A 26365-nucleotide genomic window follows, 5' to 3' on the forward strand; every position below is an offset into this window, starting at 1 on the left:
GGTTATCTTCGTACCAACACAGCGTGGCACCGAAGCAGGTCACTTCTCCACGTGTCACTTAAAGCAGGTTATTTCCGTACCAACACAGCCTCAGCTTTCCATATCATGTCTCTTTTATCTTCTGGAACTCCGATCACGTATACACACACGTGTCGACCCTCTATTTGCTTTGTCCCCTCCAACATAATATTCTCCTTTTCCTCAATTTATTCATTGTGGGGTCCATATATTCGTCAACCTTCACACGTGTCGAACCATGGCTACTGCCATTTCAATAGACCCGGATCTATTCACTTCTTGTGGACCAATAATAACATGACGCGTACTATTTATAAAAAGGACAAACAAGCCCAGGTAAATTACATTGGGTTCAATCGATATAGTGAAGCCCATCAACACGTTTAATTGGGCCCATGGGCTTACGAAGGGTAGAACCGACCTTTTAGAACAAAATGTTTGGCTTAAAGTTGATGATAGGTTCAAAACAAGGAGACTCAATTTTCCCATATCTTTTCCTTTTCTATTGGGAAGGGGTTTGATTGCTTTATATGACATTGTGGATGAATTCTTAGATTAGACCAAAAGTGGTCTTATAACTCTATTCAGCCAGCTCGATTGATAGAACTACGAAGAATAGCACTATCAGGTTGGGTAGCCGAATAGGAGGATTATATTCTTGTTCGAGGAGAGGAGATTGAGGATGCAATAGTGGTCGATACCAAGTATGTCCCACAATGTGATCCCTAGTCGTGCTCTACTTAGATTTGTTTTTGGGCCTTCATATAACAACAAGAAAACTGTAAGATCACACGTTGGTTGGAGAGGAAAACGAAACATTTTTTTATAAGGGTGTGAAAGCTCTCTCTAGTAGAAGTGTGACCTAAAGGGAAAACCCAGATAAGACAATATCTACGCGTGATGAATTTAGGCTGTTACAAAAACTCTTGTTGTGGTTCGAGAGTAGATTTATGAATAATTGTTTGAGAAGAGGGTCACTCAAATAATAGAGAGATAATACCAATAGAGATAATTGTTCGATCTCTCTTTCCTTCCTAATTGATGTGAGACTTTGTTTTCACGTAACATTTAAGGCAGGTGAGTGTAGAGTCGAGAAAATTGGGCAACCTCGATCTTGGAAGTTGTTACAATAATTGAATGGAGGAAAAGGAGGATGTCCTATTATAAACCAAGAGTCTTGTCTTGTCTCTCCAAAGCAACAAAACTTCTTTTCAATGTTTACGAATCTAGACAGACCATACGCCTAATTATTCAATTATGGGCGACCCTCCCCTCCACCATTAAACTTGCTTCTCTTAATGCTCCCTATCTATGCTCATAATACTCTCCACAACTATATATTCTCAAAACCCTAATGCCTCCACATTATGGGTGGACCAACATATCCTTAATATTACCAAACCCTCTTTTATAATCTTATTTATTTTTTATATTTGTTTAAGAATGAACTCAACCCGACTCAACCAGGGTCCTCAGAGAAGGGGAGAAAAGGGTTGTGAACGATTCTCTGGTGGCGGTGGATTCCGTATGGTCTCCACCTTTTAGAATTGAAAAAGAAGAGTTTTCAAAGTAGAAAATGATACAAGTTAGAAGCTAGAGAGGTTAGTGGGAGATCGGACCCATTGATCATTGATACCTGAAGATAGAAAGCTGATACATAGTGGGCAGCTTTTCATTTTAGTAAAGCTTCCAATTTTGCAGTAAAAGATATGCAGGTATAATTTGGTTAAAAAATGAGGGGTGAGGCAGATAGAAAAGCATATAATTTTAATGATTGAGAATATGGGTTGCTCCTGTTCCTTGTAAAATCCAAAAAACCATCAACATAGGATTGTTTTTGTCTCCCATTATTCTAGTATAGTCTAAAGCCACCACTACAACCACACCAGGCCAAACAAAAGTAATGGCACACCCAAACAAGAATCACAGCCATGGCTTCAGTGGGTAACCAAAGACAGAATGTTTTTTCCCTAATTAGGACAATCCGTGCTGTTTTGTATGCATCCCAATCTTGTTGGGTCTGTCAGGTTTCATGGGATTTCAATCTTTTTTCTTTCTTTTTTCATTTTTTTTTTGTTGGCAATATGTTTTTGTGTGTAGCAGGTAAGCAAGTGGCCTCACCTTTGATATCCTTAAGATCGTGGAAACTCCCCCACCATATAACACAGTGATGCTTTTCTTATGTGCGTGCGCTCTCTCAAAATGGGCTTGGAATTCAGAAATGTGGGACAATATCATATCACTTGTATTAAAGGGATGCCATAGATTTATATAAACAACGGTTCAAGTCTACCACTAGCTGATATCGTCTTCTTTGAACTTTTTCTTTTAAGATTTTTAAAATACATCTGCTACAGAGAGGTTTTCATGCCCCAACTGATGTGAGATTTGACACTTTTAAATAGTCTCCTAACTAGTAAGTGCAATATCGAGAAAAGATTGAAGAACACCACTAAAGCGATATGTTGGTTTAGTTGATGAACAAAATGTTGATAGCAATATGAATGTTGAAAGGAAGAAAACTAGGTGGGTAGTGGGATAAGCTATCATTCAAAAGCAAAAAGTGAGACATGGGAATTAGTTCAAACACTTTAGTTAATCAAGAATCTAAATTTGGTTTTGGCATGGAAGTATAGCTCTAACTTCTCCCCTATCAACATGTTTAAGTTAATCATTAAGAAGATGAAAATTGGATGAGAAGAAAGAAAGAGAATGAATATAATGAGTAATCTTATCTTGAAGATCTTGTCTAGCTACGAGAATCCAACTCAAGTGATTATCAAAATAATGATACAATGACTATTTTGCTTTGTTCGTACCCACTCTCCCTGTGTCAACGTTTCACATTTAGTTCCTTCTTCATGGAAACGATTGGATGGTCTTGTCATCGTTACCAAACACCAACTATCTTCAATTCTTCAAAACCTTCACAATCTCACAAAAATGAAACAATCTTACCATTTTTGGGTTATAACTCTCCTTGTCAACTAATTTTGAGATGAAATATCATGTTTGATTAAACCCAAATGGGTATTCAATCTCGACCCAAGAATAGTGAACCCAAAAATCTACATCTAATCTAATAAATGAATAGAATGAAGAAAGAAAGAGGTGAAGTTTTGTAAGTGGCATTGCCCCATCCATCACTACTCACCAGTAATATTCCTAGGAAAACGTAATGATTGATGAGTAGCACTACACAATCCCATATTCATTCCAATATCCAAAGCACCAATCTTCAACTTCACCTCTCATTTCCTCATCAATACTAATTCTCCCATGGACCTAACCCCAAATGAAGGTACACAACCACACCATGCTTTTGGTGGGTGGACTATACTAACCATCACTTTCATAACCAAATAAATACGTGACATCCTACGAAACATTTTTTATAAAAGTATAATTACAATCGTGAACTAGTAATGAACCTATTCATTTAAACTTTATACCTAAGTTCTTTTTTTTTTTCTTTTTTTCTTTTTTTCTCTTTTAAAAAGTATTACATAAAGATGTGGAAATTGGTACATAGTACCTCTTTAGAAAGAAAAAAAAGGTTCCTTTTTTACAGCTTCTCTCTTTCCTTCATGCTTGTCGATTAAAATGATGATTAAAATGATGATTAAAATGATTATTGTATAGTAAATAAAAGAAGGGTAGAAATGAAACTCATTTAATTTGGGTTTAAATAAATGGTGGAGTCTCCGAACATGCACGTGACAAGGATGGGACAAAATGTGTATTGTGTACATTAACAAACCTTCTTCCAACGTCCAACGCCACAAAAAACAAACACATACAGGCCAAACCTCCTAAAAACACTACCTTTATTGGCATAAAACACAGATTAGAAATGAGGGTGGGTTCAAAGAGAGGGGGCCAGAGAGGAAGCAGTGGTGGCCAAGTTTTTGTGTTGAAGCCAAGTTGTGAAGGCCTTGAAAGTGTTTGAATCCGACCTATAAAACTTTTGGGTCAGCTCAAGCAGCATTGGCCATGTGTAATCTGGAAACTTTCGTGGCGGATTCTTGTCCACGATCTCGTCCGGTGCTCTCACCACTTTGTCACCCGCCGGACATAGGAAGAACACAATTGATTTTCTTGCTTCCCGGCAGTTCACTACCGCCCGGTGGAAACAGCTCTTGTAAACCCCATTTGTGAGAGCCTAAAAAAAAACCCATTTGAGAATTAGTCGAGTTTGAAAAGAAAGTGAATGTGTTATATTAGTTGAACACGACTATGATATTATCCACTTTGAGTTTGATAGTATTCATTGATTATAAACTCATGATCCTTCCTTAAATTAGCTGATGTGGGACTTTCATCCAACGTATGTACCATGAAAGTGTCACCGATGTTGATGACAAAGGAGTCCTTGATTGGAGGAATTGAGTGCCACTGATCATCGACGTAGACTTGAAGGCCACTGACGTGATCTTGGTGAAGAATGGTTATGGAGGTGGGATCACAATGAGGGCCAGTTCCCAAGGTCAGCTCAGGCTTATTGCATGGTGGGTAATAATTAAGCCTTATTATAGAATCGTTGTCTTCAAAGAATTTCTTGAATTTCTGTTTTGGGAGGCCAAGGCTCAACCCCAAAAGCTCCACTATCTTCAAACTCAGATCGCTCAGCGCTTTTCCACACTCCTCATACACCTTCCTACAACACATTCAAAGCTTAAAGTTCATTCCTTTAAAGCAAAAGAGTAATAAAGAAGGGATTTTAGTTACCCTTGTTGGGAGAATTCTTGGCCCAAATGGTGGCAAACATAGTCGTGTGTAATGGGGAAGTTGTGATGAGCAGCATAGCGTAGGCTAAATGTTTCCTTCCATGGAAGCTTGGAGGAGAATCTCCCAATGAAGCTATTGGCATACCCATAATTTTCACCCACCTTCCTTTGAGCCTTTTGCTTCACATCAAGAGGCAATGAGAAGAACTCATCCATACATTCATGAACGTTTTTCATCAATTCCATGTCCACTCCATGGTTCACCAACACAAAGAATCCATGCTTTCTGCAAGCCTCATCCACCAGCCTCCTCACCTCTTCAATATCGTTCTCATTTTCACTCATGAACTTCTGCAAGTCAATATGTGGAACTTGTAGCTCCGGCACTGACTCTCTTGCCTTAAACTCCTCCGGCCATATGAAATTCTCCGGCACCATTGACTCATCGGAGGACCCAAATTCCACACGGTGCTTCCTCTTCATCTCTTGCTTCAGTTTTGATTCTCCTTGTGATTTGGCTGTGGTCATGCATTTGATAGCCATTGCATGCACCCAAACAGATTTAAGAAAATGGAATAACTAATAGACTTTTCCTGTTCTGATGGGAAGAATTTGAATGGATTTGGTGAGGAGAGTTGGGAAAATTTATAAGCTCCTCACAACAAGGGTAAATAGGGAATTTCAATCCTCTTTCCATAAGTCTTCCCTATCATCAAACTCCACATATCTCCATCCATAATATAAGAATCGCCCATTGTACGATCTTATGTAACGTACGTCATGCCGGTTGAGATTTGCTCCACTTATATGTATGAGCGAGTATGAGCGACGATGAGCCTTAAAGGAGGTGAATTGTGAGATCTCACGTTGGTTGGAGAGGAGAACGAAACATTCTTTATAAAAGTGTAGAAACATCTCAAATACAATATTTATTAACGGTGGGCTTGGAGTGATATATATTCTATTCATCTATTTGTGATCACTCTCAAACATATAAAGTATATCATTTTTGTTACGTCAATCTCAGCGTGATGAACTCAACTACGCATAATTACGATTACATATGGCTAATTGGAAATACCCACAAGTTTTTTTCTCTCTCCCAACATGCATTTTACATCAGCTATTTGTCATTTTCCCGAAAGATAAAAGAAACAAATTAGTATTATTATATCATTGTACCCAAAAAGAATTTGGTTCCATTGCTTCATTATATTTTTTTAAAAGCCTTTTCATTGAAAGTGCCGTGATGTGCTATGTTTTATACATGAAGGTTTGTTTGATTACCATGTTAAATTCTTACATCAATATTTTGATAAGGTAAGGGAGCATTTAAAATTACATATTTGGAGGAGGCTATGGCTATGAACATTCATGAAATCACAGTTAATTTGATGAGCATTTATGCAAAATTAAGGAAGACAGCCAGAGTTTTGATTTTTGTTTTTTGTTGAGAAAGGTGTTAGGACCCTTTTAACGTAAAGTTGGAAGGACACATGAAAGTAACTTTAGGGTTTAAAGAGACCCACAACCTTTGCACCAAATCAAATCACCATCAACTCGCCTATTCAATCAATAAAAACACTTGAACATTGGATTGTCGTGGCGCCTCACTTTCCCAGGAAGAGAGCCAATTCCATGAGCCACAAAGTAATGAAAAGTGTGTTGTGCGCCGAAAGCGGAACAAATGTACTCACAACACCAAAGTTACTCAAGACATACAATATGACACTCAAAACTTGATGATTTCAACAGCAGAAAGAATGGCATTATATAGCCTTCTGCTAAACCTAAAGATAAACTAACAAGCCAAAAAAAGTGGAGATGTTGGGTTAATTTGTTCAAGCCAGATTAGCAAGAGGCATATGGCCAACAAGTTGGCTGAATCTTGAAAGTACCTTGGAAAACAAAATTTGATTTTGTTGTCTGCTGCAGAACCCGCCAATTCATTTCTCTTTTTTTAAACCCTAAACCCTCAATTCATTTCTCTTTTTTTAAACCCTAAACCCTCAATTCATTTCTCTTTTTAATTTCCAAATCTGTTTTTAACATTTTATTCTTCAAGGTGGTGGGAACCAAATGCAGAAGAGATCATTTGAAGGGAGAATGAGGGGCCCAATAAAACCACCCAACTATGCCATATATATTAGGAACAATGTCTGAAGTGATTGCCCTAATTTTTGTCGCACTCTCTCTGTGCATGTAATTAGGGTTATTGTCTTCTTCAACCAATCTTTCTCATGCATTGTCTGCNACCCCTTTTTTTTTTTTTTTTTTTTTTGGGGAATGTAACCTTGTCAGATGAACCGAATATCTCAAGTTTAAAAAGTGGAACGAAATGTTCTTTGAAGGGTGTAACAACTCAAGCCCACCGCTAGCCGATATTGTTCTCTCTGCGCTTTTCCTTTAACGACTTCCCCTCAAGGTTTTAAAATGCGTCAGTTAGGATAAGGTTTCCACTTCGTTCCCCTCTCCAACCGATGTGTGATCTCACAATCCACCCCTCTTACTCTGATACCATTTGTAGCATCTCAAGTCTCTCCAACCGATGTGGGATCTCATAATCAACCTCCCTTGGGGGCCGACATCCTCGCTGGCAAACTATTTGGTGTCTGGCTCTGAGACCATTTATAATAATCCAAGTCCACCGCGAGTAGATATTGTCCCATTTGTATTTTTCCTTCAAGGACTTCCCCTAAAAGTTTTAAAATGCATCTCCTCGGAAAGGTTTTCTTTGTATTTTTCCTTCAAGGACTTCCCCTAAAAGTTTTAAAATGCATCTCCTAGGAAAGGTTTTCACACACTTACAATGAACGTTTCGTTTCCCTCTCCAGCCGATGTAGGATCTCACACAAACCCACAACTCCTTTCTGGGCTTTCCCTCAAGATCTTAAAACTCATATTACTAGGAAGAGGTTTCAAGATCTTAAAAAGAAATAGATTTGGATTTGGCAAAGGGGGAAAAAACAAATTCAAAACATGAGACGGATATATACGTCAGATTCAGAAAACGTATAGATATTCGAAAAGGGATGGGGATGTGGATGAAAGGGAGATGATAGGAGTTAATGATAAGAATGAAAGCAAGTACCAATGCATGTAAATGCGATAAAGTGAGTACACCAACGCATGTTGGTTCCATATAGCAGAAATAATAGAAAGAAAGTTTGATTGTAGGGAAAAGGTACAAAAAAGAACAGCTGTGTTCATGTGATCCTTAAATCCCCTTTCACCCCTTTCCACAGTTTCAGCTGCAGCACCTCTGCTTACGCTGCCACAATCAAACCACATTGCTTCAAATCCCTCTACTTTGTGTTGTCTTTCTTGTATTGGTTTTGCTTTTAGATGATCAAATGTACATACCTTCTTAAGTGTATATGATATGACTCAAAGAATGGACCATTGGGTGATAGGGCTTACTATAGCTGGACACATACTAGCCCAAACTTTAACCTGGCCCAGATTTAATGACCTTCACCTTTTGGATATAAGACTATTCAACATAGTTTTATTAGGTTTTGGTTTTGGTTGGGAGATTGAACCAAAACAAAATAGCTATTAAACTGTGTCTTTGATTTACTAAGACATCGACATCGTTTTTTAGCTCGGCGTAAACAAACACTCTTCCTAAGGATTATATTAAATAGATATAGGAAACGAAATAAATAACAGGAAACATTGTTATAATCTCCTCTCTTGTATAGGAATCATCTATAAAATGAGTTTTTTTTAATGCATCCACATGGAAAGACTGACATAGATGTTATGTATGGAATTTTTTTTTTTTTTTTTTCTTTACATCTTACCTGTAAGAATTTATCCATCCGATTGCATACTGATTAGTCACAATCAACCGTTATCAAATATTTTACTCTTTAGACTTAGCTTCCCAAAGGTTTTCAAAATAGAGGTTTCCAGACTCTTATAAAAAATATTTTGTTCTCCTCTCCATCACGTGTGAGATCTCACTCTCCACACCCCTTCGGGACCTAGCGTCTTTGCTGGCATACCGTCTCGTGTCCACCCCCCTTCGAGACTCAGCCTCCTCACTAGCAAATCACTCAATGTCTAACTCTCATACCATTTGTAATAGCCCGAGTCCACTACTTTCAAATATTGTTCTATTTGGGTTTTTCCTTACAGAATTTACCTCCTAAAAGTTATTAAAACGTCTGTTGAGGAGAGGTTTCCACACCCTTATAAAAAAAAATGTTTCGTTTTCCTTTCCAATACACGTAAAATCTCACGATTCATATGATACAATAAAGGCTTTTCGAGGCATATAGATGTCTTCTAAATCTTGTCAAGGACATTGTTGATCTTACCAATATTCAAACACAAGGTTGTAGTCTACTAACCATTATAGATTAAGGGTTTTTTCTAAAATAACATAATAGTTTAGTTAATATTTAGAAAAAAAAGGTAAAAAAAAACAGAGAAAATTAAGAATGTAAATAGGAGGAAGAAGGTGAGAAAGAACATTGAAATGCAGACACTAAAAACCCGTGAAGGAAGTAAAAATTTAATAAAGAACACTGTTGAACTTACACATCACTTCTGAAAATTGGCTGATTTGATCTCTGATTAAACAAAACGGGAGCACTTTTCTGATCTGAAACAGCCGTCATTTTTCGAACCCAGAGCTGAAAGAATTACCACNTTTTTTTTTTTTTTTTTTTTTTTAATTTTTTAAGGTAACAATTTAGATTCTCTCAACAAACACATCCATAAAAATTAAAACTTTTAAATACACACCTATTCAGTCACATCAAACCACCACCGGATGTTCCGGTTGCCGTTGACAGAGACGACTGAAGCTGCAGCAGGTGGTGGTAACAGTCGGCGGCGGTTAGCCGGTGCTCAGGGTTCTGATCCATACACCGATTCTGAAGCTCTTTTAACATCTTTGGAATCCCAATTAACCCACAAGTTTTTATCAAAAACCCCACTCCCCACATGTCCACTTTCACCCCATGCAAACCCCTTTCCATCTCCGGCGCGTGTCTCCCACTCTCCGACACCTCGCCGTAAGGGTATATCTGCGGTGCTCCCACCGCCTCTTCAAACCCACATAAAATCCACTCTCCGGTCCCCGTCGTTGTTTCTTCCTCTTCCTCGCTCGTTCTCTTCATCACGTTCTCCCAACATACGTTTCTATGCATGAAGCACAAATCGTGCAATGCCACAAGCGCTTTGGTCACGTTTTTTAGTGCCTCAATTAATTGCTCATAACTTGTGGGTCTCAATTTGCAAACCCTTGGCTTCAAAACAATCGCCAAATCTTTGTCCGATGATCCACATATGAACTCCGAATGAGGGATTCTTCCATCCAAAAAATCATAAATCTCTTTCACCGCCGTCCATTTTGTTCTACAAGAGAAGATTTTTGTCACTAAATTTGGTGTCATTTCCATGACAATTCCCTTGCCAATATCAATTCTCTCAAAATCACTGAAAATTGGCAATTTGTGGCATCCATCGGCTAACAAGGATAAGACACCAGCAATTCTATAACATGGAACTAAGGCCTTGAGTCTCTCACTAGGCGTTGATAAATCCAATGAATATAAATCGGTTCGGATGATCCGGTTGTCATGGCCTCGACTTAGTGCACAAAAAGTCACCAAATAACCAACGGCGTAGTAACCCAATAGATAAGGGATGTCTAAGTAGGTCCAAAGAAGCTTCTCCACTATTGAATTAGAGGGGTCGAGATCATGAGGTTGCCCATCTTTGATTTGATCCGTTTCTTCACCTCTCCATAAACAAAAATTTCTGATGAAACCCGTCAAATTTGGCCATTGATCTTGCAAACCATTAGTGGTGGTGGTAGATGGGGAATTGGGTTTGCGAATTATTCGCATTTCCATGCAACAAAACTCACAAACAAGGCGGTTGATGCAATCATCCCAAAGGCCTATGAACGAGTCTCGACTTGTAGTAGTGGTAATACAAGGGTTGGTGCGTATGATGGGACATAAAATCTCGTAAATGAAAGATTTGCAATCCAACATTTGGGTTGTGGTTGTAAACATCAGCTCTTTCCCTTGTGGTAAGTATGCATACACATCTTTTCTAATAGGTAATCGAAGCTCCTCCGATGGCGGGTCTTGTATGTGCCACGAGAGCTCCGATAAGCTCGGAAGAGATGTCGGTGGAACTCGTAGACACCCGACATAGTATTCCGTTGGATCTTGATATTCCCACGAAGTGTTTGCTAAACAAAAACCAAACAATTGCCCCCACAATTAGCCACATTGAATCAAAGCTACAATGAAAGTGCTTAGTTATTGTACTTACATCTTGCAGCCGGGTCGGTGGAGTGCATAAGAGGGAGTCTCTCAGGAGGACCATGATGCGAGCCAGTAGTAGCACAAGTAGGGGGCTTTCTTCTGCCAAATACTTTAATTTGCTGCCCTGAAACGAATCTATCAATAGATAAGCCTTTAAGAGGGCCATGGTCATAAGATTCCATAGTGCAAGCAACCATTGATTCATCAAAGAAAGTGAGGTCTTCAGCATTTAGAAAGCTACATCCTTCAATTTTAATCCTCCCTCCCCCTCTCGGTTGTTCACCCGCTTCTTCACTCCACAAGCTCACCGACTCCTCCCACACCATCCGTACTTTCCCAATTCGACGAATCTCCCTTGAAGAACATGAATGAGTTGGGCTACCACTAGCATCCACCGAAGCATAGCCGACCCCAAATACTTGTTTTGATCGACCTGCATGTTAAACAACATGAATCAATAGATCACTTAACATGTCATAAACTCAATTAATTAGATCACTTACTCGAGAAGGGAGGGGGAGGGGGGAGGGCTCGAGTAAGAGGAAGAAGAGGGGTTGGCTTAGTTCGCATTTTGGAACCCATGAATTGGCAGAGCTCTTCAAAGACTTGTTCATCAAAGGAGGCAGGAAGCCTATGGAGTTTTCTCTCATAAGGTGAAAGACGGAAGTAACTTTTGCCAACTAATTGCTCTCGCTCTCCTCCTCTTTCCCATTCATAAACCTTCCTAAATTCACCCAACATGTTATCCCATTTTGTCCCTCCCGTTTTGGCATCTCTATTAACCCCATGTTTTTGGAGATACTCCGCCACTTCCCTATCTTTATCCGCCCTTGTTTTTCCACTTCCACTTCCACTTCCTCTTCCCCCTTGACCTCCCACAATACCAACATCATCCGATCCACCGCCTGCACAAGTCCCAATACAAATGCCTTTAAATCAACGAACACATAATATACGAAAAGATTTGATGGGTTTGTTTGAAACATGTTTTATAACCGACCCATGTGTTGGATCTTGAGTGTAATTCAAAAAGTTTGAAACTTTGGATGAAATGAGAGAAATTGTCGCAAAAAAAAGGAGGCTAATTTAACGGTTATTTTGTGGCACCTTGATATTGGATCCTCCAAGCCCTAGCTAACCATAACATCTCATTAGGTTTCCAAACTGGGCTAACATACTTCCCCTTTCTGTATTGTGCCTGATTTTGAGACTCCCCTTCTCCTTTACTCCCCGCTGGCTCCGGCTGGCCGGAGGCTGTCGACGGAAGAGGTGAATAGGATGGAGATGATGTTGTATCAGAAGAAGACGCGGCGGCGGCGGCGACAGTGGCGGTGCCGGTCGGACGATGCGATGGGGATGGGCTAGAGTCGCTTCCCACGACGGGTATCGGCAGCTGAGAGGAGGACGGAGATGGCAGAAGCTTCCATTGGCCGGCGGTGAATCTAGTCCGCTTAGGGTTCACAGCCTCAAAGGGGGTTGTAGTTGCCGTTGCGGTGGGAAGATAGAGAGGTGTTGAGATGAAAGGAGAGGCAACAATGAGAGAGGAATCATGATGGGGGTGATGGCGGCGGTGGAGGTGGTGGTGGTGGTGGCCGCCGCCGCCGTGAGGCCTTGTTTCGAAAGAATCATCAAGTGGGTCTTTAGGAGAAGAGGAATCATAATCTTGTTGCTGAGGAGCCTCACCCTTTTCACCCATAATAATAACAACAATAATAATAATAATAATAGAAAAAAGAATGGGCCCAAAGGAAAAAATGAAGTGTTTAGGGAAGAGAGCAAGAAAGAGCAACATAAAAATGGGGGAAACAGTCCTTTAGTTGTGGGTTTGGTATATTAGGGGGAAGTGGTAGAAATGCATTATTAAAGTGGGGTGGGGTGAGGGAGGAGGGTGCACCAATAGGCATGCCAAGTAAAAGCATGTAATAAGGCAATGGCTAATAACTAAATGGAAAGAAACAAGAAAGCAGTGGGGAAGTGGCATGGATGATAAGACGAGTCATGGGTGATAATAAAATTTAGGTGAGTATCTTTTAAGATGCAAGAGAGAGAAAAGGGAGTGATGATTATAGAGAGACAGAAACGCGGCTGTGAAAGGATGTAGAGAGAGGGTGAGTGTTTTGTTTTTTTGTTTATGGGTTAAGAGATGAAAGAGAGAGAGAGAGAGATGAGAAGCTAGAATGAGCGTAGGGTGAGGGAGTGAGGGAGTGAGGGAGTGAGTGGAGACTCAGAAACAAATAGTGAGAGAGAGAAATGAGTGTTGTTTTGTTGGTATATTTTGGAAGGCTAAGTGAGATGTGGACTGTTCGAATCTATGGCCTCTGCTCCATCCCACTTTAGGACACGTCTTGCCATACAAACTCACTATCCAACANCTCTCTCTCTCTCTCTCTCTCTCTCTCTCTCTCTCTCTCTCTCTCTCTCATGTGTTTAGACAAAAATTTATCATAGATTTTGATATTGGGTTCAATCCTATGTGTTGGCTATCCATTTGGGATAATGTTGGTACTTACATTAGTTTCGTATGTTTCGTATGGTTATTCCATAAGGTCATTGAAACATGCATAAGCTACTTTTATGCCAAAAACAAAAAAATATATATATATATATTTCTTTGACTTGTTTAACACCGTGAACCTTATGTCTATTAACGAATGTGTATAATATAACTAATGGAGAAACCTTGGTTAATAAATAAGGGATATATGAATGAACTGAGACTTCATCCAAATTAGATCAAGGTTAAAGATGAGGATGAAATCTTTGGGAAATGTTTAAAAAAATCGAAGTTGTTATCTATACTAACATTGTCCACCTCCATTTTTAGTAAATCAAATATAAAAAGACTCTAAAATCAAACGTGTTTAGCTTGAAGTAACTCTATGCAATTTGGAGAGAGGAAGATCGACTGGCCAACCAAATTGGAGGACCTCCTTAAGATGGAGATCTCGTGTGACCACTTATAGGAATGTGATTTAATAGCGCACCAATTGCGTGCAATAAAGCAGTGCACTAGGATAGAAAGAGGAGCATAGGCATCTTGATCAATTGGATCGTTGTAGAAACCTTGTTAGTATGGACAAAACAAGCTGAAAAAATCGGTGTTGGTTAATAAAGATAAATTGCTCTTAAAAACGACCAGAATTAGAAACGTTTGGACATAGAACGTTACAAAAAGACACATAGTCCAACACAAAGTAAACTCTAGATGCCCAAAAGCTCAATGATCATGTGCAAATTGATTTTTAGATGGACCATTGTAGTTGCTATCAGAAGGGACTTTGAATGTAAGTTCACAACACCCTTTTCACCACTTGTTAGTGCTATTCCAATGACATCTCAATTCATTTACACATAAACAAGTTAAGAAAAAGAAAAGGCAGAACAAACTCAGAGATCTGAGTATGATGAATTCATGAGTTGATGGTATAAAGGTTTGGGTGGACACTATAATTAAGCTCTCTTTTGTCCAGTTTCCTAATGGACGTTATGCCTGCCTTCCAAACAATTCCCCTCGACATGTTGTTTTCAAAGCTTTAGGCCCACAAATCCATGTCCTTTCTTCCATTTCATTTTCTGGAAAAGGGGACACATGACTTCCTTGCAACACCACATACACCACATACCCACAAATCCATAGGTGCTGCTTCATAGTCGTTATTCATCTTCAATGGTGTCTTCTTTTTTGCAATGTTTTTCACTCTGATATGGTGTTGAAGTACAATTATTAATGCATCTGGCCTAGAGAATGCATTATTTTGCCTACATATATTCAATTCTAATGCTACATCTATACCCTTTTTTGGCCTTCTGGATAACATCATATAACCTTTATCTCAATAAGTGCACGTTATTGTAGAGATTAATTATACTGTATTCTGACATTGTGTTCTGCTACGGTATACCCAATGGAGAATTATATGTACTGTTCACATTATTCATGGCCTAACATAACATAACATGTTATCCAAATTAACTGCACCACTTCAATTTATAACTGTAAAAATAGTTAACACTTCAATGCGCTTTAGCTGTCTTCTCCTGTATCATCCCCACCATTTTATTTACTTTTACTCACCTTTTTTAAGTTACTTTAATGTGTATTAATTTGAGTGATTATAGGGTAATGGACCCTACATTCCCATATTTGTAGCTAGAGTTCACACATACGAGACTCGACTTTGTAATTGAACTATAAGAAAAGAAGGTATACTTTATCGGTAAAGATTTTAACTATGAAGCATGTCAACTATTCTTGGATATCTTCAAACGTAAATATAAAACTTGGATGAATGATGACGAGCAAATTAGGAGGTGCAAAATCCAAAAAGAAAAAAAAAAAGAGACTTCACGTCTTCGAGACTAGCTCAAGAGAGGCAAGTCCACTCACTGACTCAACTGACCCGATATATTGCCAAATCGAATCAATTTTAGTTTGGTTCAACTCGGTACACTACTCATAGGAGCCCTAGATGCAACTTGCTGCGTTTCTAGAACATCCTAGCTGACCTAAGTATCATCTAGTATATCGCATTCATGAATTAACATAGATAAAGTAGAATTATTTGTTTCATATTGAGAAAATGGAGTCATGAGTTGAGAAGTGAATGTAAGCATGTCCAAGTTGGGATGTTCCAACGGGGAGGCCTAGGGGCGCGTCGTGCAGGAAATAATGGTTGACATGAAGTGGTATGCGACACAGTTATGATGGAAGCTCAATGCTTCCAGCAGCACTAAATAGCACAACCCGACAAATAAATAACGTCAAAATCTCAAAAAGATCATAAAAATAAAAGGTAGGAAAATTGTGACAGTCCCAGTACTAAACGTGAGCCTTGGAATTTGGTATATTGCTGCTTCTGGTGATTGCATAATGCATACCAATATCGGCATCTCTATTTCTTTTATCCATTTCTCTATGCTCAAATAAAGCTGCCACCTTCAACATGGACCGTTCCTTCATATAAATGCCCTTATCTCTTAAATTTCTCAAACCGTTACCTTATGACAACTAAATGGGGGCATCTGAAAACCACAATGACCCACTTCTCACCCAACCCTACCCTCCAACTTTAGGCCTGCCACCCTAAACCCTAACCCTAAATTTTACCCTTTTTCTTTTAATGGGATTGTGAACCAAGCTTCCTTTTTTTGCGTGGATTGGGCAACACCAAGGTTTGTTTTGAACTCACAAAAAAAAGGGGCCTCTTTTCTTCATATTTATCAATATATGCATGCCTTATTTGGGTTGGTATGGTTTGGCTTTGCTTTTTACACTACAAAAATTGTACTTTGAGGATATGGGAATTGGGAAACACCCCCAACTTGGGAGTTGTTTGCCTTCCTTACCCTTAGCCTTTGGCATTGAGTTGTTTCCCTTTAAAAGAAAGGCATTCAAAGCCCCTTTCCATTTTGACTCCTCTTTTCCCCCACGCCCTACAAAAGCCAAACCAAAATCCACTCTTTTGCTTGCTTTATTTTAAAGCCAACTTGCAGGCCTCGCATGCCCTAACTTTCCATAAGATTTTAATTTCCTTACAATAAGTTGGATCAAAATCATAAAATCTTTAGTTTATTGTCTATTTGAATTGGCATATTAATTGTTCAAATCCAAATGACAAACTCTATATTATAATCATCCAAATGTCGACATAATTTAAGGGAGAAAAAAATGGAAATAATTTAATGGAGTGATGGGTACATGAAAAGTACCCTTAATAATAACACCATCAATTACATAGCTTATATATACAAATACAAAATACAATTCAAAAGGGGCCAAGAATTGCAAACCCCAACTCTGAAAATTTCCCAAAAGTAATTGAAAATGAATCTTAAAAGTTTCACCTCCACTCGGATTCATTCATGTCCCATCATCAGAGTTTTGTTTTTCAAGCTCTTCATAGTCTTTATGATTCTCATAAGTTTCTTCATGATCTTGATCTTCGTTATTTTTCACATCACCCATCTCTTTCTTCTTATTCCTCAAGCCGTCCTTAAGCCAAACAACCACTTCTTTCATGCTAGGCCGACTCTCAGCATTCCCATCGCTACATCTCAAGGCAATGCTCACAACACATTTCAACTCTTCAAGATTAAATTTTTTCTCCAATCTTGGATCGGCAATGTCATCAAAATCTTCCCTTTGAACATACGGAGTTACCCATTGAACAATATCACGTTTTGTGCCATTTGGAAGCTTTTCCAATGGCTTTCTACCACTAACAATCTCCAGCAGTAAAATCCCAAAGCTGTACACGTCGCAGCTCTCTGCAACCTTTCCCCACATCGCATATTCGGGAGCCAAATAGCCTAAGGTCCCTTTAACCCTTGTGGTTAAATGAGAGACCCCATCTGGTATGAGCTTTGCAAACCCAAAATCAGCCACTTTTGCTTCGAAATCTGAGTCCAAAAGAACATTACTTGCCTTTATATCTCTGTGTATTATGTGCGGTCTAGCCTCGTGATGCAAGTACCTTCATCATTACCAAACATTTACAAAACTACACAAATTATCTTTTCAAATTTTTAATTACAAATGAGATAATATAATATAATATAACATCACATCATTCCCTCCTTGGGAGGAAGCAAAGCATCTTTCAAATAATATTCTCCTATTAATCTATTCTCTACGTTAAACTAACCCTTTAAACCTTAAATCAAATTAAGACTTTTTGAGAATTTGAAAAGATATATATTTTTTTTAGATTGTTCCTCTAAAACTAGGAGATTTTTATGCTCAAGATGAACCATATCATATAATTGTGGAGATCAAGTTTACTTACGACAAGCCTTGGGCGGCTCCAATGACTATGCTCACTCTTCGTTGCCAATCTAAAAGACATTGATCAGCTAATTGGCCATGCAAATGGGAAAGCAAGCTATGATTTGGCATGTAATCGTATACAATAAGCCTTTCATCTCCACCAGCATAGAATCCTCTCAAACCCAACAGGTTTTCATGTCTAACCCTCGCAAGAATCTCCACTTCAACGGCAAACTCCATCTCTGCCTTGGCAGTCATTGCCTTCAATCTCTTCACAGCTATCTGCAAAACAACACCTTCATCAAGTCAATAAGAGAGCTAAAAGCTATAGTCTTGATAAGTTACCATAAGTTATAGAAGTAATTACACCAACGCCTTTGCTGGTTCTCCCCCAATAAACGCTCCCAAACCCTCCCTCGCCAATTTTGTTGTCGTTGCTGAAGTTATTTGTGGCTTGAAGAAGCTCCTTGAGAGTGTAGATTTCCCATGGATAATCAAGATTCTCTTTCACACTGAATCAAAGAAAACAAAAGGGACAAGATTCTCAAACACATAAAACAAGAATTTGAGGTTCAATGGTTGATAAAGCATGTACCTTTTCCTTGATTTTTGGTGGCCGCCAACGCAACTGAAGCAATTCCAAACCATTTTCACCACAAATGCAAATAAAGAAAAGGGTTTTGTAAATAAAGAAAAGGGTTCCTGAGATTGCGAAGCAAAAAGGAGGAGTCTTTATGTTGAAGACAAAAGGGAGAGGCTTGGAAGTCAAGGGGGCATTATTAACAGACATATATGTTTATTTTAAGGTAGTTCCCATTGTCATGAATTTTAGTGTTTGTTTATTAGCTTTTGTCCAGCTGTAATTTTCATTGGAAATGTCAAATGTTGTAGCCTGTTTTTAAAATGCTATTAGGAAGAATATTTTGGACATTATTCTGCTTCATAGAATACTAAAATAATTAGGAATAAATCAACGCTACATTAGTGGTGATGTTATCTCTTATTTTAATGTGGGGAGTGACACCATTCTTGCACTTGATAATGGAAATTCGTAACGTCTTCACAATTTGATGTTCTTATATACACATTTCTTTATGATTTTATTATTCAATAATGTTTATGTCCTATCCAACATTAGCTACTTAATTATTAAAAAAGGGAGAAAAAAAAAAAAGTTAACTCGGCCAAAACATCTAGAAGCTACGCGTAGTTCCAAGAAGAAAACGTTTAATTAAAAATAATAGGATTCGGTACATGATGTCCCCGACATTCTCATGCATCATCTATAACATGATTAAGTTACTTACTTCCCGTCCCTAAGAGTGAAGACTTTATCCACAGACCAACGTTAGTACTTTCAGTATGTTTTATCCTTACTCACATGCATCCTAAGAAAGTTTTCAGTAGGTCACCCGATATAAAATTGCTCTAAATAAAACACGTTTAACTATAAACTTCCTATGATTGAACCACTCAAGAGGAAGGTGCATCTTGTTGGTATGGATATTGACTTTCAATTTTTTAAGCTCTTTTTAATCATGTTTTTCTCTTGATCGCTCTCATTTGCTTTCATTTTGAATGTAGTATCAGATTATTCATGTAGTCTCAGGTACGGCTTGGGCCAGATATGGACCCAATCCACCCCTATGGACTAAAATTTGGAAATACATAATGGGTAGCAAAAGTATTTTTCAACTTTGGAGTTGTTGCAAATATGATAAAGTATTCATAATTAATCAAGTGTAGCAGTAATAATACTGGTTTTATTTTTTAACACACAAGATCAGGTATAACCTGATAACAATGTCTGAAGAACATTAGAAAAGATGGTTGAAATTAAGATTTTCATAGCTGGTTCGCATCTCTTTTTGCTTTTGAATATTGTAGCTTATTAAATAAAACAATAAAATTTAGATTATTAAATAAAACATATATGATCCACTAAAACATGCGAGCTTAGAAGACAAATGAGGGTTATAACACTTCACAAAACCTTGTTTCACTCGAACAAATAAATGAAAAGAAGAGAAAGGATTAAGCACCAAATGACACAAAAGTGCAAACTTGATACAGTTTTTGTTGCAGTTCATGTACATCAATCCTCGTTGGATCATCTACCTGAAAAACAAAAGCAATCAACATAACAAAATCAACCTCTAAACATTAGAAAGAAAGAAAGAAAAAAGTGAGGCCAATCATGCAAACCTTTGTTTGAATGGTGTGCAGCATCCTTTCCTTCACTTTGGTGGAAGCACAACTCGTAATTTCAATACTTTCTTCAAGTAAAACCTTCATCACTTCTGAAAGCTCCAAATTTTGCTCTCTAAAGATGCTTATCACAATCTCCAACCCACACGAATATGGCTTAATCACAATGCAACTTGAGGGACAAAGATCCGAACTTTCATCGGCCAAATGCAGCCCCTTTATTGCATCTCTTTTCACAGCATCTCTTTTCACATGAAGCTCGCTGATCTTTCCTCTCAAGTGTTCAATATAATTCACAGCCTCATCCACAATATCAGCTCTTGTACGCCTACCCTAAAATCCCCTCTAACATTAGCCTCAAAGTAATTACATATTATTGGAAACGTCCCACAATCAAAACATGGTCCAAACAGATGAAAGAAGTAGATATTGTCCATTTGTAACGACCCAGATCCACCGCTAGTAGATATTGTCCTCTTTGGACTTTCCCTTTCAGACTTCCCCTCAATGCTTTAAAACGCGTCTATANTAGATATTGTCCTCTTTGGACTTTCCCTTTCAGACTTCCCCTCAATGCTTTAAAACGGGGAAGGTTTTGTTCTCCTCTCCAACCAACATGGGACATCACACAATCTCAGCGGAGAGAGCTTGAAGAACCTTAAGCTCACCTTAAGCTCAGGGTTTTAATTCTCTTTCTATGCAAGTTAACCACTTCTAACAATTCTGACTCAAAACTAACCATTTTCTGAATCAATAACTTCTAAACAATTATTCTAAACAATTATCCTAAAATTGTATTAAGTCAACTAAGTCAAGCTTATTGATGTATGAACGAACAAAAAGACAAGGTAATTTTAAAAGAAAATAAGGAAGAGAAGCAAAAGATGGAATTTTTTTAACTGTGTTTACCTCTACAAGTTGAAGAGGAAGCAAAGATGGAAGGTTGGAAAGAAGGGAGACCATTTGTTTCCTTGGTTCTCGTTCGATATCTCTGTGCACAATCTTCCTCACTTCATTATGAGTGGATTCAATTTTGTTGGCATTAAGTTCACTGCTTCCCTCACAGCCTGAAAGTTGATGATGGTGTGAGGGATGATTGAAAGGGAACATTTTTGGAAGATGGGTTGTTGAAAGGATAGCATAATAGAGGTTTTTATTGATTTGGATTCCCTGTAAACAAGCCTCAAAGCTCCTCTTTTTGACGCTTCGGGTTTCACATCGGGTAGATCCCCACCTGCCGCCATGGTGTTCAATATTGGCGATGATTCAACAACAAACATTCATTTATAATCTCTTCTTTTGATTCTTAGCATTAAGGAATGAAATTGATATCAAATTTGTTAACCCATTACTTCAAAATTAACCTAAATAAATTATGAACTAATGCAATGTAAGTAGTGGGAAAGCAAAGATCTGGAAAACACAATATTCTATGTTGTTCGTGGGTTGACAACTTGGACTTCTGCTATTTCCACAACAATTGTGGAAATTTGGAATATGTTTCTCAAGAATTACTTTTGAGATCTTAGTAAAATATGTTCTAACAATCCACACTCTAACAATAAGTTGAGGTGGATTACATGCACGTGTTAAAAGTGTTAGAAATGAGTTTCAATTTATCACCATCCACCAACTCAATTGTTTTCATTTGGTTGGGTGATTCGTCATGGTAGGTCATTTTTCTTAAGTATATCGTCACGCCCTGACTTCTAAAATATAAAAAGTCATAACTTTATGTAACTGATTAAATTTTGTAAAATTCATATTTTAACTGTAACAGCCAAAACCTATCGCTAACGGATATTATCTGTTTCACCTCATTATGTATCGTCGTCATCCTCACAATTTTAAAACGAGTCTATTATGGAGAGGGTCTAACCTTACTCCGACCAATGTCTCGCACCGTACGGTAACTAACTCTGATCAAAGTAGTGTTAAACCCTCTCCATAGTATATGCGTTTTAAAACTATGAGACTGGTGACACTACATAATGAACTAAACCATACCATATGTGCTAATGGTGGACTTGAGCCGTTACAAATGACACTAGAACCAGACACTGGACAGTGTGCTAGCAAGGATGCTGGGCCTCAAAGGAGTAGAATGTGAGATCCCACGTCGATTGGAAGAATAATGAAACATTTCTATAAAATTGTGGAAATCTTATAAGGAACTTCCTGGTAACAACTATACATGTCATTCATATTCATTACATACGTGATTTTTTATTTTTTAACATACATAACAATACATGCATTTACCCACAAAGAAATTACAACAACATAACTAATTTGATGTATGTATTAAGAGATCTCATGCATTAACATGAATGACATGATAACATGTATTATCAGGATAATCAAATATGATTATAATGACCCTTACATTTTTCAAAAGTGTAGCCCCATAATTAAAAATGATCAGAAGAAGAACTATGTTTGTTCAATTTAAGCGTGTTGAAAAAAGAAGTGTTAAGAATATAATGTGAAAGTTCATTCATTGGAAGACTTGCTCCTAAGAATGTCAGAGTTTATTAAAATTCTGTGCTGATGAGTTTACTTCTTTACCAAGGAATCTGGACCATCCAAAATGCTATCCAGTCATACAACAGCCCCAAAAACAGGGAAGAAAAGACGAGGTACAGTGAAATCTGTGTCTGTTTCATTCTCTACTCACCAGGTGGTCATTACCAGATCCAATACCCATAATTATGCTCAATCTTTGACCATTTCTTCATCCAAATGCTTCTTACACTTGGGAAACTAGAGGGTTGAATCTCTAATGATAGTGAATGATTGAAGAGCTAACCAACGGAAAAAACAGAGTCACTCAGAGAAAAAACAGAGCAAAAGGTCTGCAATTCTAACTCTATTACCAATATTGTAGCTTTTGTGTACCATCATTTCCGTTCAACAAAAGCGAAAGGCATGCCTAGTTGTAAAAATCAATGAGAAAACATAGCTTCCTTGAAGCAATTAGAATCTGTCATGCACTTTATTAAGACTCTGTGTTAGAAGATCAGGAAAACAGAGGAACCATATCTTCTATTTCTATCCACATTAACTTGTTTATATACAAATATCTTATGAGTTCTAATCACTGCCTAGACGCCAAGACTGAAGGAAACAAGATATTACGAAGAACTCATAAATCAAACATACAATCTCTCTTTTTCTATTTGATTAGATTCCCACACCAATCACCTACAAAGATGATGAATAAATTATCTAAAACAGAGTATCATCATATACAACAAAAGGCTCTGTTTCACCGAGTCTTCCTATGCAACTTAACAGGGAAGCGAGATGGAGGCGACGGGGACAGTTCGGCTGGTAGTTGGGGTGCCTCCAACCCACCGGTTAGCATCCCCACGACCTCTTTCATGGAGGGTCTGCGAGCAGGAAATTTCTGCACACAAATCAGAGCAACCTTGATGCAAAGAAGAGCTTGATCTCGATCTAAACACTGAATTGACTGATCAACCAAATCGATCAGCTTTCCAGCTCTGGCGAGATGACGAGCCCACGATAAGAGATTGGCCCGCTGGAATTCTGATAACGGTGAATTTGTGACCTGCAAGGGTCTTCTTCCAGCTATAAGAACTAACAATAAAACTCCATAGCTATAAACATCAGATTTCTCAGAAAGATCTGCACCGCCGCCGTATTCAGGGGCAATGTAGCACATGGTTCCTCTCATACTCGGAGTACTACTAATGCCACCACTCTTGGGAATATCATCATGGCTGTTCCCACGAGCTCTCCAAAGCTCGCCGCTAAGCCCATCTAACCACCAATCGATGCTACCTCGGCTGCCATGGTTTTTGCTTCTATTCCTCTTCTTTTTCTCTCTGTACATTTCATCATCCACTGGCCAGAGGTCGCCCTCTTTTTGGGGCTTCTTTTTCTTCCTCTTCTTTGCCAGCTCTTCACAATACTCCTCCTTCCACCACTCCCTCGCTGGCCTTCTCTTCTCCTTTCTCAGATTCTTGGTACTCTTTTCATCATCCATAGACATCCACCAATCTAATCGCTTCTTGTTCTTCTTTTTCTCTGACTTCTTTACCGACGAGGCTGCAATCCATTCGCTTTTCGGCCTCTCAGCCTTGATCTCTGATCCAATCCACTCCATAACATATTCCTTCACATTCCCACTGCTACCATCTCCACTTTTCTTCTCCACACTGTTAGCTCTGTCAAAACCCCCTTCTTCTGAGGGGTATACCATCGCTGCAGCCCCCAAAGCAGTCTCTGGCGAAGTCGTGGCGACATCCACTGTCTCTGGTGAAGTCTCTGAAACGGGAATTCTTAAAAAGCTCTCAGGTGACTCATCAACACCCACGACGTTGAATTCCTCAAATCCAGTGGCTACGCTCTCAGCTTCCTCTGCCACGGATCCACAATCTTCAACTACACAACCACGGTTGCTGTCATGTTCTTCTTTTCTTTCCTTCTTCTCCTCCTCCACTGCATTTACCTTCACCTCAACTTCAAATTGACTGTTCTCTAGCTTCAACCTAGCAAGCCCAAAATCCCCAATTTTCGCCGAGAAGCAATGATCTAACAGCACATTACTAGGCTTGATATCACCATGAATAACAGGCGGATCTAACCCATGAAGATGCTCTAATCCCTTTGCAATATCAACCGCAACTGAAAACCGTTTCTTCCACTCCATAAGCTCAGGGCACTTCCTATGCAACAAAGCGTCTTGCAAATTACCATTATGCAAAAGCTCATAAACTAACAACATCCTGCGCCGCTTCTGGTCAGAGCAAAACCCAAGAACACTAGCGACGTAAGACGAATCAATCTTGGTAGCAAAGAACAACTCGTTCTGAAATTCCCTTTCTCCTTGTAACGATCCAGAATCCATAAGTTTAACCGCAATTTCCTTATGGGTTTGCGGCAGAGTACCATAGTAAACAGACCCAAAGCCACCTTGGCCAAGACGGCGAGAAGGGGAGAAAGATTCAGTGGCGCGGCGGAGAAGGGAGTAAGAAAAGCGATGCGGGGGTTTCGAATCAGCAGGGGCAGTACGTTTACGAGTCACTTTACGGAACAGAATAATGAGAAAGAGGAAGAAAGAGAAGGCGGCGGTGGAAGCGGCAACGATTGGGGGAAGAAGATGAGTGGACAGAGCATGGTGGTGGGTATGTACAGAAGAAGGAGAAGGAGACGGCGAAATAGAGCGTGATGGCATCCTGCGAAGAAATCCGACAGAATTCTCAATGGGTTGTTTCTGTTTCAGTAAGATTAACAGGAGAAAGTTCTCTCCATGACGGAAATAAATCCAGAATATTCAACGACGAGGACGAAGAGGAAGAACAACAACAACAACAAGGAGCGTTGGAGTTCTTTTCCTTTTTTTTCTTTTTCTTTTTCTTTTAATTTAGATATTATTATTTATGGGAAGTTGTTAGATTTTCCCTTTTGCATAATTACAAGAAAACGTGAAAAGACCTTTAAAAAGTCTACATTGCATCGTTGTTTGATACCGATTATCACTTCTTTTCTTTTTTTTTTTTCTGTATAATATTATTATGTTTTAGAAAATAATGTGAAGTATTCAAATCTATAAGCTTAAATATTAATTAAAACTATAAATTATCGAAGTGATAAATACTTTAAGAAACAGTCATAGAAATAAGTTGAATATTAAAAAGTGAATTTGGTAATTTTCTTTTGTTTGGTTTTGTTCAATTCAAAGGGTGTGGGCCCATTCTTAAATCCATCAATTTCCTTTGCTACCCTTCATTTCTTCATCCTCATCTCAAAACTAATGACCTTTTTTCCACAGTTTTGAATGCAAAATTACGTTAATGCCCTCCAACTCCCACCTTATTAAATTTCAGAAATCATTATGGTAGTAAAAATAATACCAAAAATCAACCAAGTAAAAGATAATTAGGAAAAAGACTCCTAACCACCCCTTTGAAAGTGATATTACTCTACTTGCCATGATCGGATCGTCAAGGAAGAGCATCTCAAAATATGGGATAAACGAACAAACACTTTGACTTTGTTTCCTAAGATCCACCATGGTTCGAGTTTGAAGTCAACCTACGAGACTTACCTTTAGCTTTTGTCTCAATAGATGTAAGAATTCAATAATCTATACTACGCGGGAGAACATAAAAGGATGGGTAGGTTGGTAATTTAGAAGAACAAACCGACCCATGACTTATTTATGTCTTAAATTCAATCTAGTTGGTGATCGGATTGAGACTGAGATAGGGAGGGGAGGGGTTATAGGTGTCACGTGCCTTGACCCATCGATCTCACGTGCGCATCTCTCTCCTCTAGAGTGTGAAAGGAAGCATGAATTGATCGTATCAGACAAATTAGAGGCT

The 26365-nt window shown here is 38.6% G+C and overlaps 5 protein-coding genes across 5 annotated transcripts; all 5 read right to left on the bottom strand.

Moving 5' to 3' along the window:
- Positions 1 to 3742: 3742 nt before the first annotated feature.
- On the bottom strand, positions 3743 to 5365 carry LOC111810326 (gibberellin 20 oxidase 2-like). Its single transcript, XM_023697025.1, has 3 exons — positions 4747 to 5365; positions 4354 to 4675; positions 3743 to 4180 (listed from the first exon to the last, which is right to left on the bottom strand). Exons 1-3 carry the CDS (start codon positions 5286 to 5288, stop codon positions 3884 to 3886), a joined length of 1161 nt encoding a protein of 386 aa, XP_023552793.1. The 5' UTR covers positions 5289 to 5365; the 3' UTR covers positions 3743 to 3883.
- Positions 5366 to 9433: 4068 nt separating this feature from the next.
- Positions 9434 to 12734, bottom strand: LOC111810355. Its single transcript, XM_023697062.1, has 4 exons — positions 12146 to 12734; positions 11542 to 11943; positions 11046 to 11471; positions 9434 to 10962 (listed from the first exon to the last, which is right to left on the bottom strand). The coding sequence occupies exons 1-4, from the start codon at positions 12732 to 12734 to the stop codon at positions 9509 to 9511; spliced, it is 2871 nt and encodes a 956-aa protein (XP_023552830.1). The 3' UTR covers positions 9434 to 9508.
- A 4164-nt stretch (positions 12735 to 16898) lies between these two features.
- On the bottom strand, positions 16899 to 18452 carry LOC111810356 (PTI1-like tyrosine-protein kinase At3g15890). The gene is made up of 4 exons (XM_023697063.1): positions 18400 to 18452; positions 18172 to 18316; positions 17824 to 18086; positions 16899 to 17511 (listed from the first exon to the last, which is right to left on the bottom strand). The coding sequence occupies exons 1-4, from the start codon at positions 18450 to 18452 to the stop codon at positions 16899 to 16901; spliced, it is 1074 nt and encodes a 357-aa protein (XP_023552831.1).
- Positions 18453 to 19838: 1386 nt separating this feature from the next.
- Positions 19839 to 21256, bottom strand: LOC111810357 (transcription factor bHLH118-like). Its single transcript, XM_023697064.1, has 4 exons — positions 21247 to 21256; positions 20922 to 21079; positions 20010 to 20345; positions 19839 to 19922 (listed from the first exon to the last, which is right to left on the bottom strand). Exons 1-4 carry the CDS (start codon positions 21254 to 21256, stop codon positions 19839 to 19841), a joined length of 588 nt encoding a protein of 195 aa, XP_023552832.1.
- A 1773-nt stretch (positions 21257 to 23029) lies between these two features.
- Positions 23030 to 25401, bottom strand: LOC111810212 (receptor-like serine/threonine-protein kinase At4g25390). The gene has a single exon (XM_023696847.1). The coding sequence runs from the start codon at positions 25213 to 25215 to the stop codon at positions 23281 to 23283; it is 1935 nt and encodes a 644-aa protein (XP_023552615.1). The 5' UTR covers positions 25216 to 25401; the 3' UTR covers positions 23030 to 23280.
- Positions 25402 to 26365: the final 964 nt, after the last annotated feature.

Source organism: Cucurbita pepo, chromosome LG14 (assembly GCF_002806865.2).
Source record: "Cucurbita pepo subsp. pepo cultivar mu-cu-16 chromosome LG14, ASM280686v2, whole genome shotgun sequence".
In the NCBI taxonomy this organism is placed as follows: domain Eukaryota; kingdom Viridiplantae; phylum Streptophyta; class Magnoliopsida; order Cucurbitales; family Cucurbitaceae; genus Cucurbita; species Cucurbita pepo.

Excerpts from the sequence above, each read along its gene's own strand:
- LOC111810326 (XM_023697025.1), bottom strand. The coding sequence starts at position 5,288 with ATGGCTATCAAATGCATGACCACAGCCAAATCACAAGGAGAATCAAAA. Across the intron at positions 4,676-4,746 it reads CAAGAATTCTCCCAACAAGG|GAAGGTGTATGAGGAGTGTG; the intron begins GTAACTAAAATC and ends AATGTGTTGTAG. Across the intron at positions 4,181-4,353 it reads ACATCGGTGACACTTTCATG|GCTCTCACAAATGGGGTTTA; the intron begins GTACATACGTTG and ends GTTTTTTTTTAG.
- LOC111810355 (XM_023697062.1), bottom strand. The coding sequence starts at position 12,734 with ATGGGTGAAAAGGGTGAGGCTCCTCAGCAACAAGATTATGATTCCTCT. Across the intron at positions 11,944-12,145 it reads TTGGAGGATCCAATATCAAG|GCGGTGGATCGGATGATGTT; the intron begins GTGCCACAAAAT and ends GGACTTGTGCAG. Across the intron at positions 11,472-11,541 it reads CCCTCCCCCTCCCTTCTCGA|GTCGATCAAAACAAGTATTT; the intron begins GTAAGTGATCTA and ends TTTAACATGCAG.
- LOC111810356 (XM_023697063.1), bottom strand. The coding sequence starts at position 18,452 with ATGGTTTGGAATTGCTTCAGTTGCGTTGGCGGCCACCAAAAATCAAGG. Across the intron at positions 18,317-18,399 it reads CACCAAAAATCAAGGAAAAG|TGTGAAAGAGAATCTTGATT; the intron begins GTACATGCTTTA and ends TCTTTGATTCAG. Across the intron at positions 18,087-18,171 it reads GAACCAGCAAAGGCGTTGGT|ATAGCTGTGAAGAGATTGAA; the intron begins GTAATTACTTCT and ends GTTGTTTTGCAG.
- LOC111810357 (XM_023697064.1), bottom strand. Across the intron at positions 20,346-20,921 it reads TTCCTCTTCAACTTGTAGAG|GGTAGGCGTACAAGAGCTGA; the intron begins GTAAACACAGTT and ends AGGGGATTTTAG. Across the intron at positions 19,923-20,009 it reads TGCACACCATTCAAACAAAG|GTAGATGATCCAACGAGGAT; the intron begins GTTTGCATGATT and ends TTTGTTTTTCAG.
- LOC111810212 (XM_023696847.1), bottom strand. The coding sequence starts at position 25,215 with ATGCCATCACGCTCTATTTCGCCGTCTCCTTCTCCTTCTTCTGTACAT.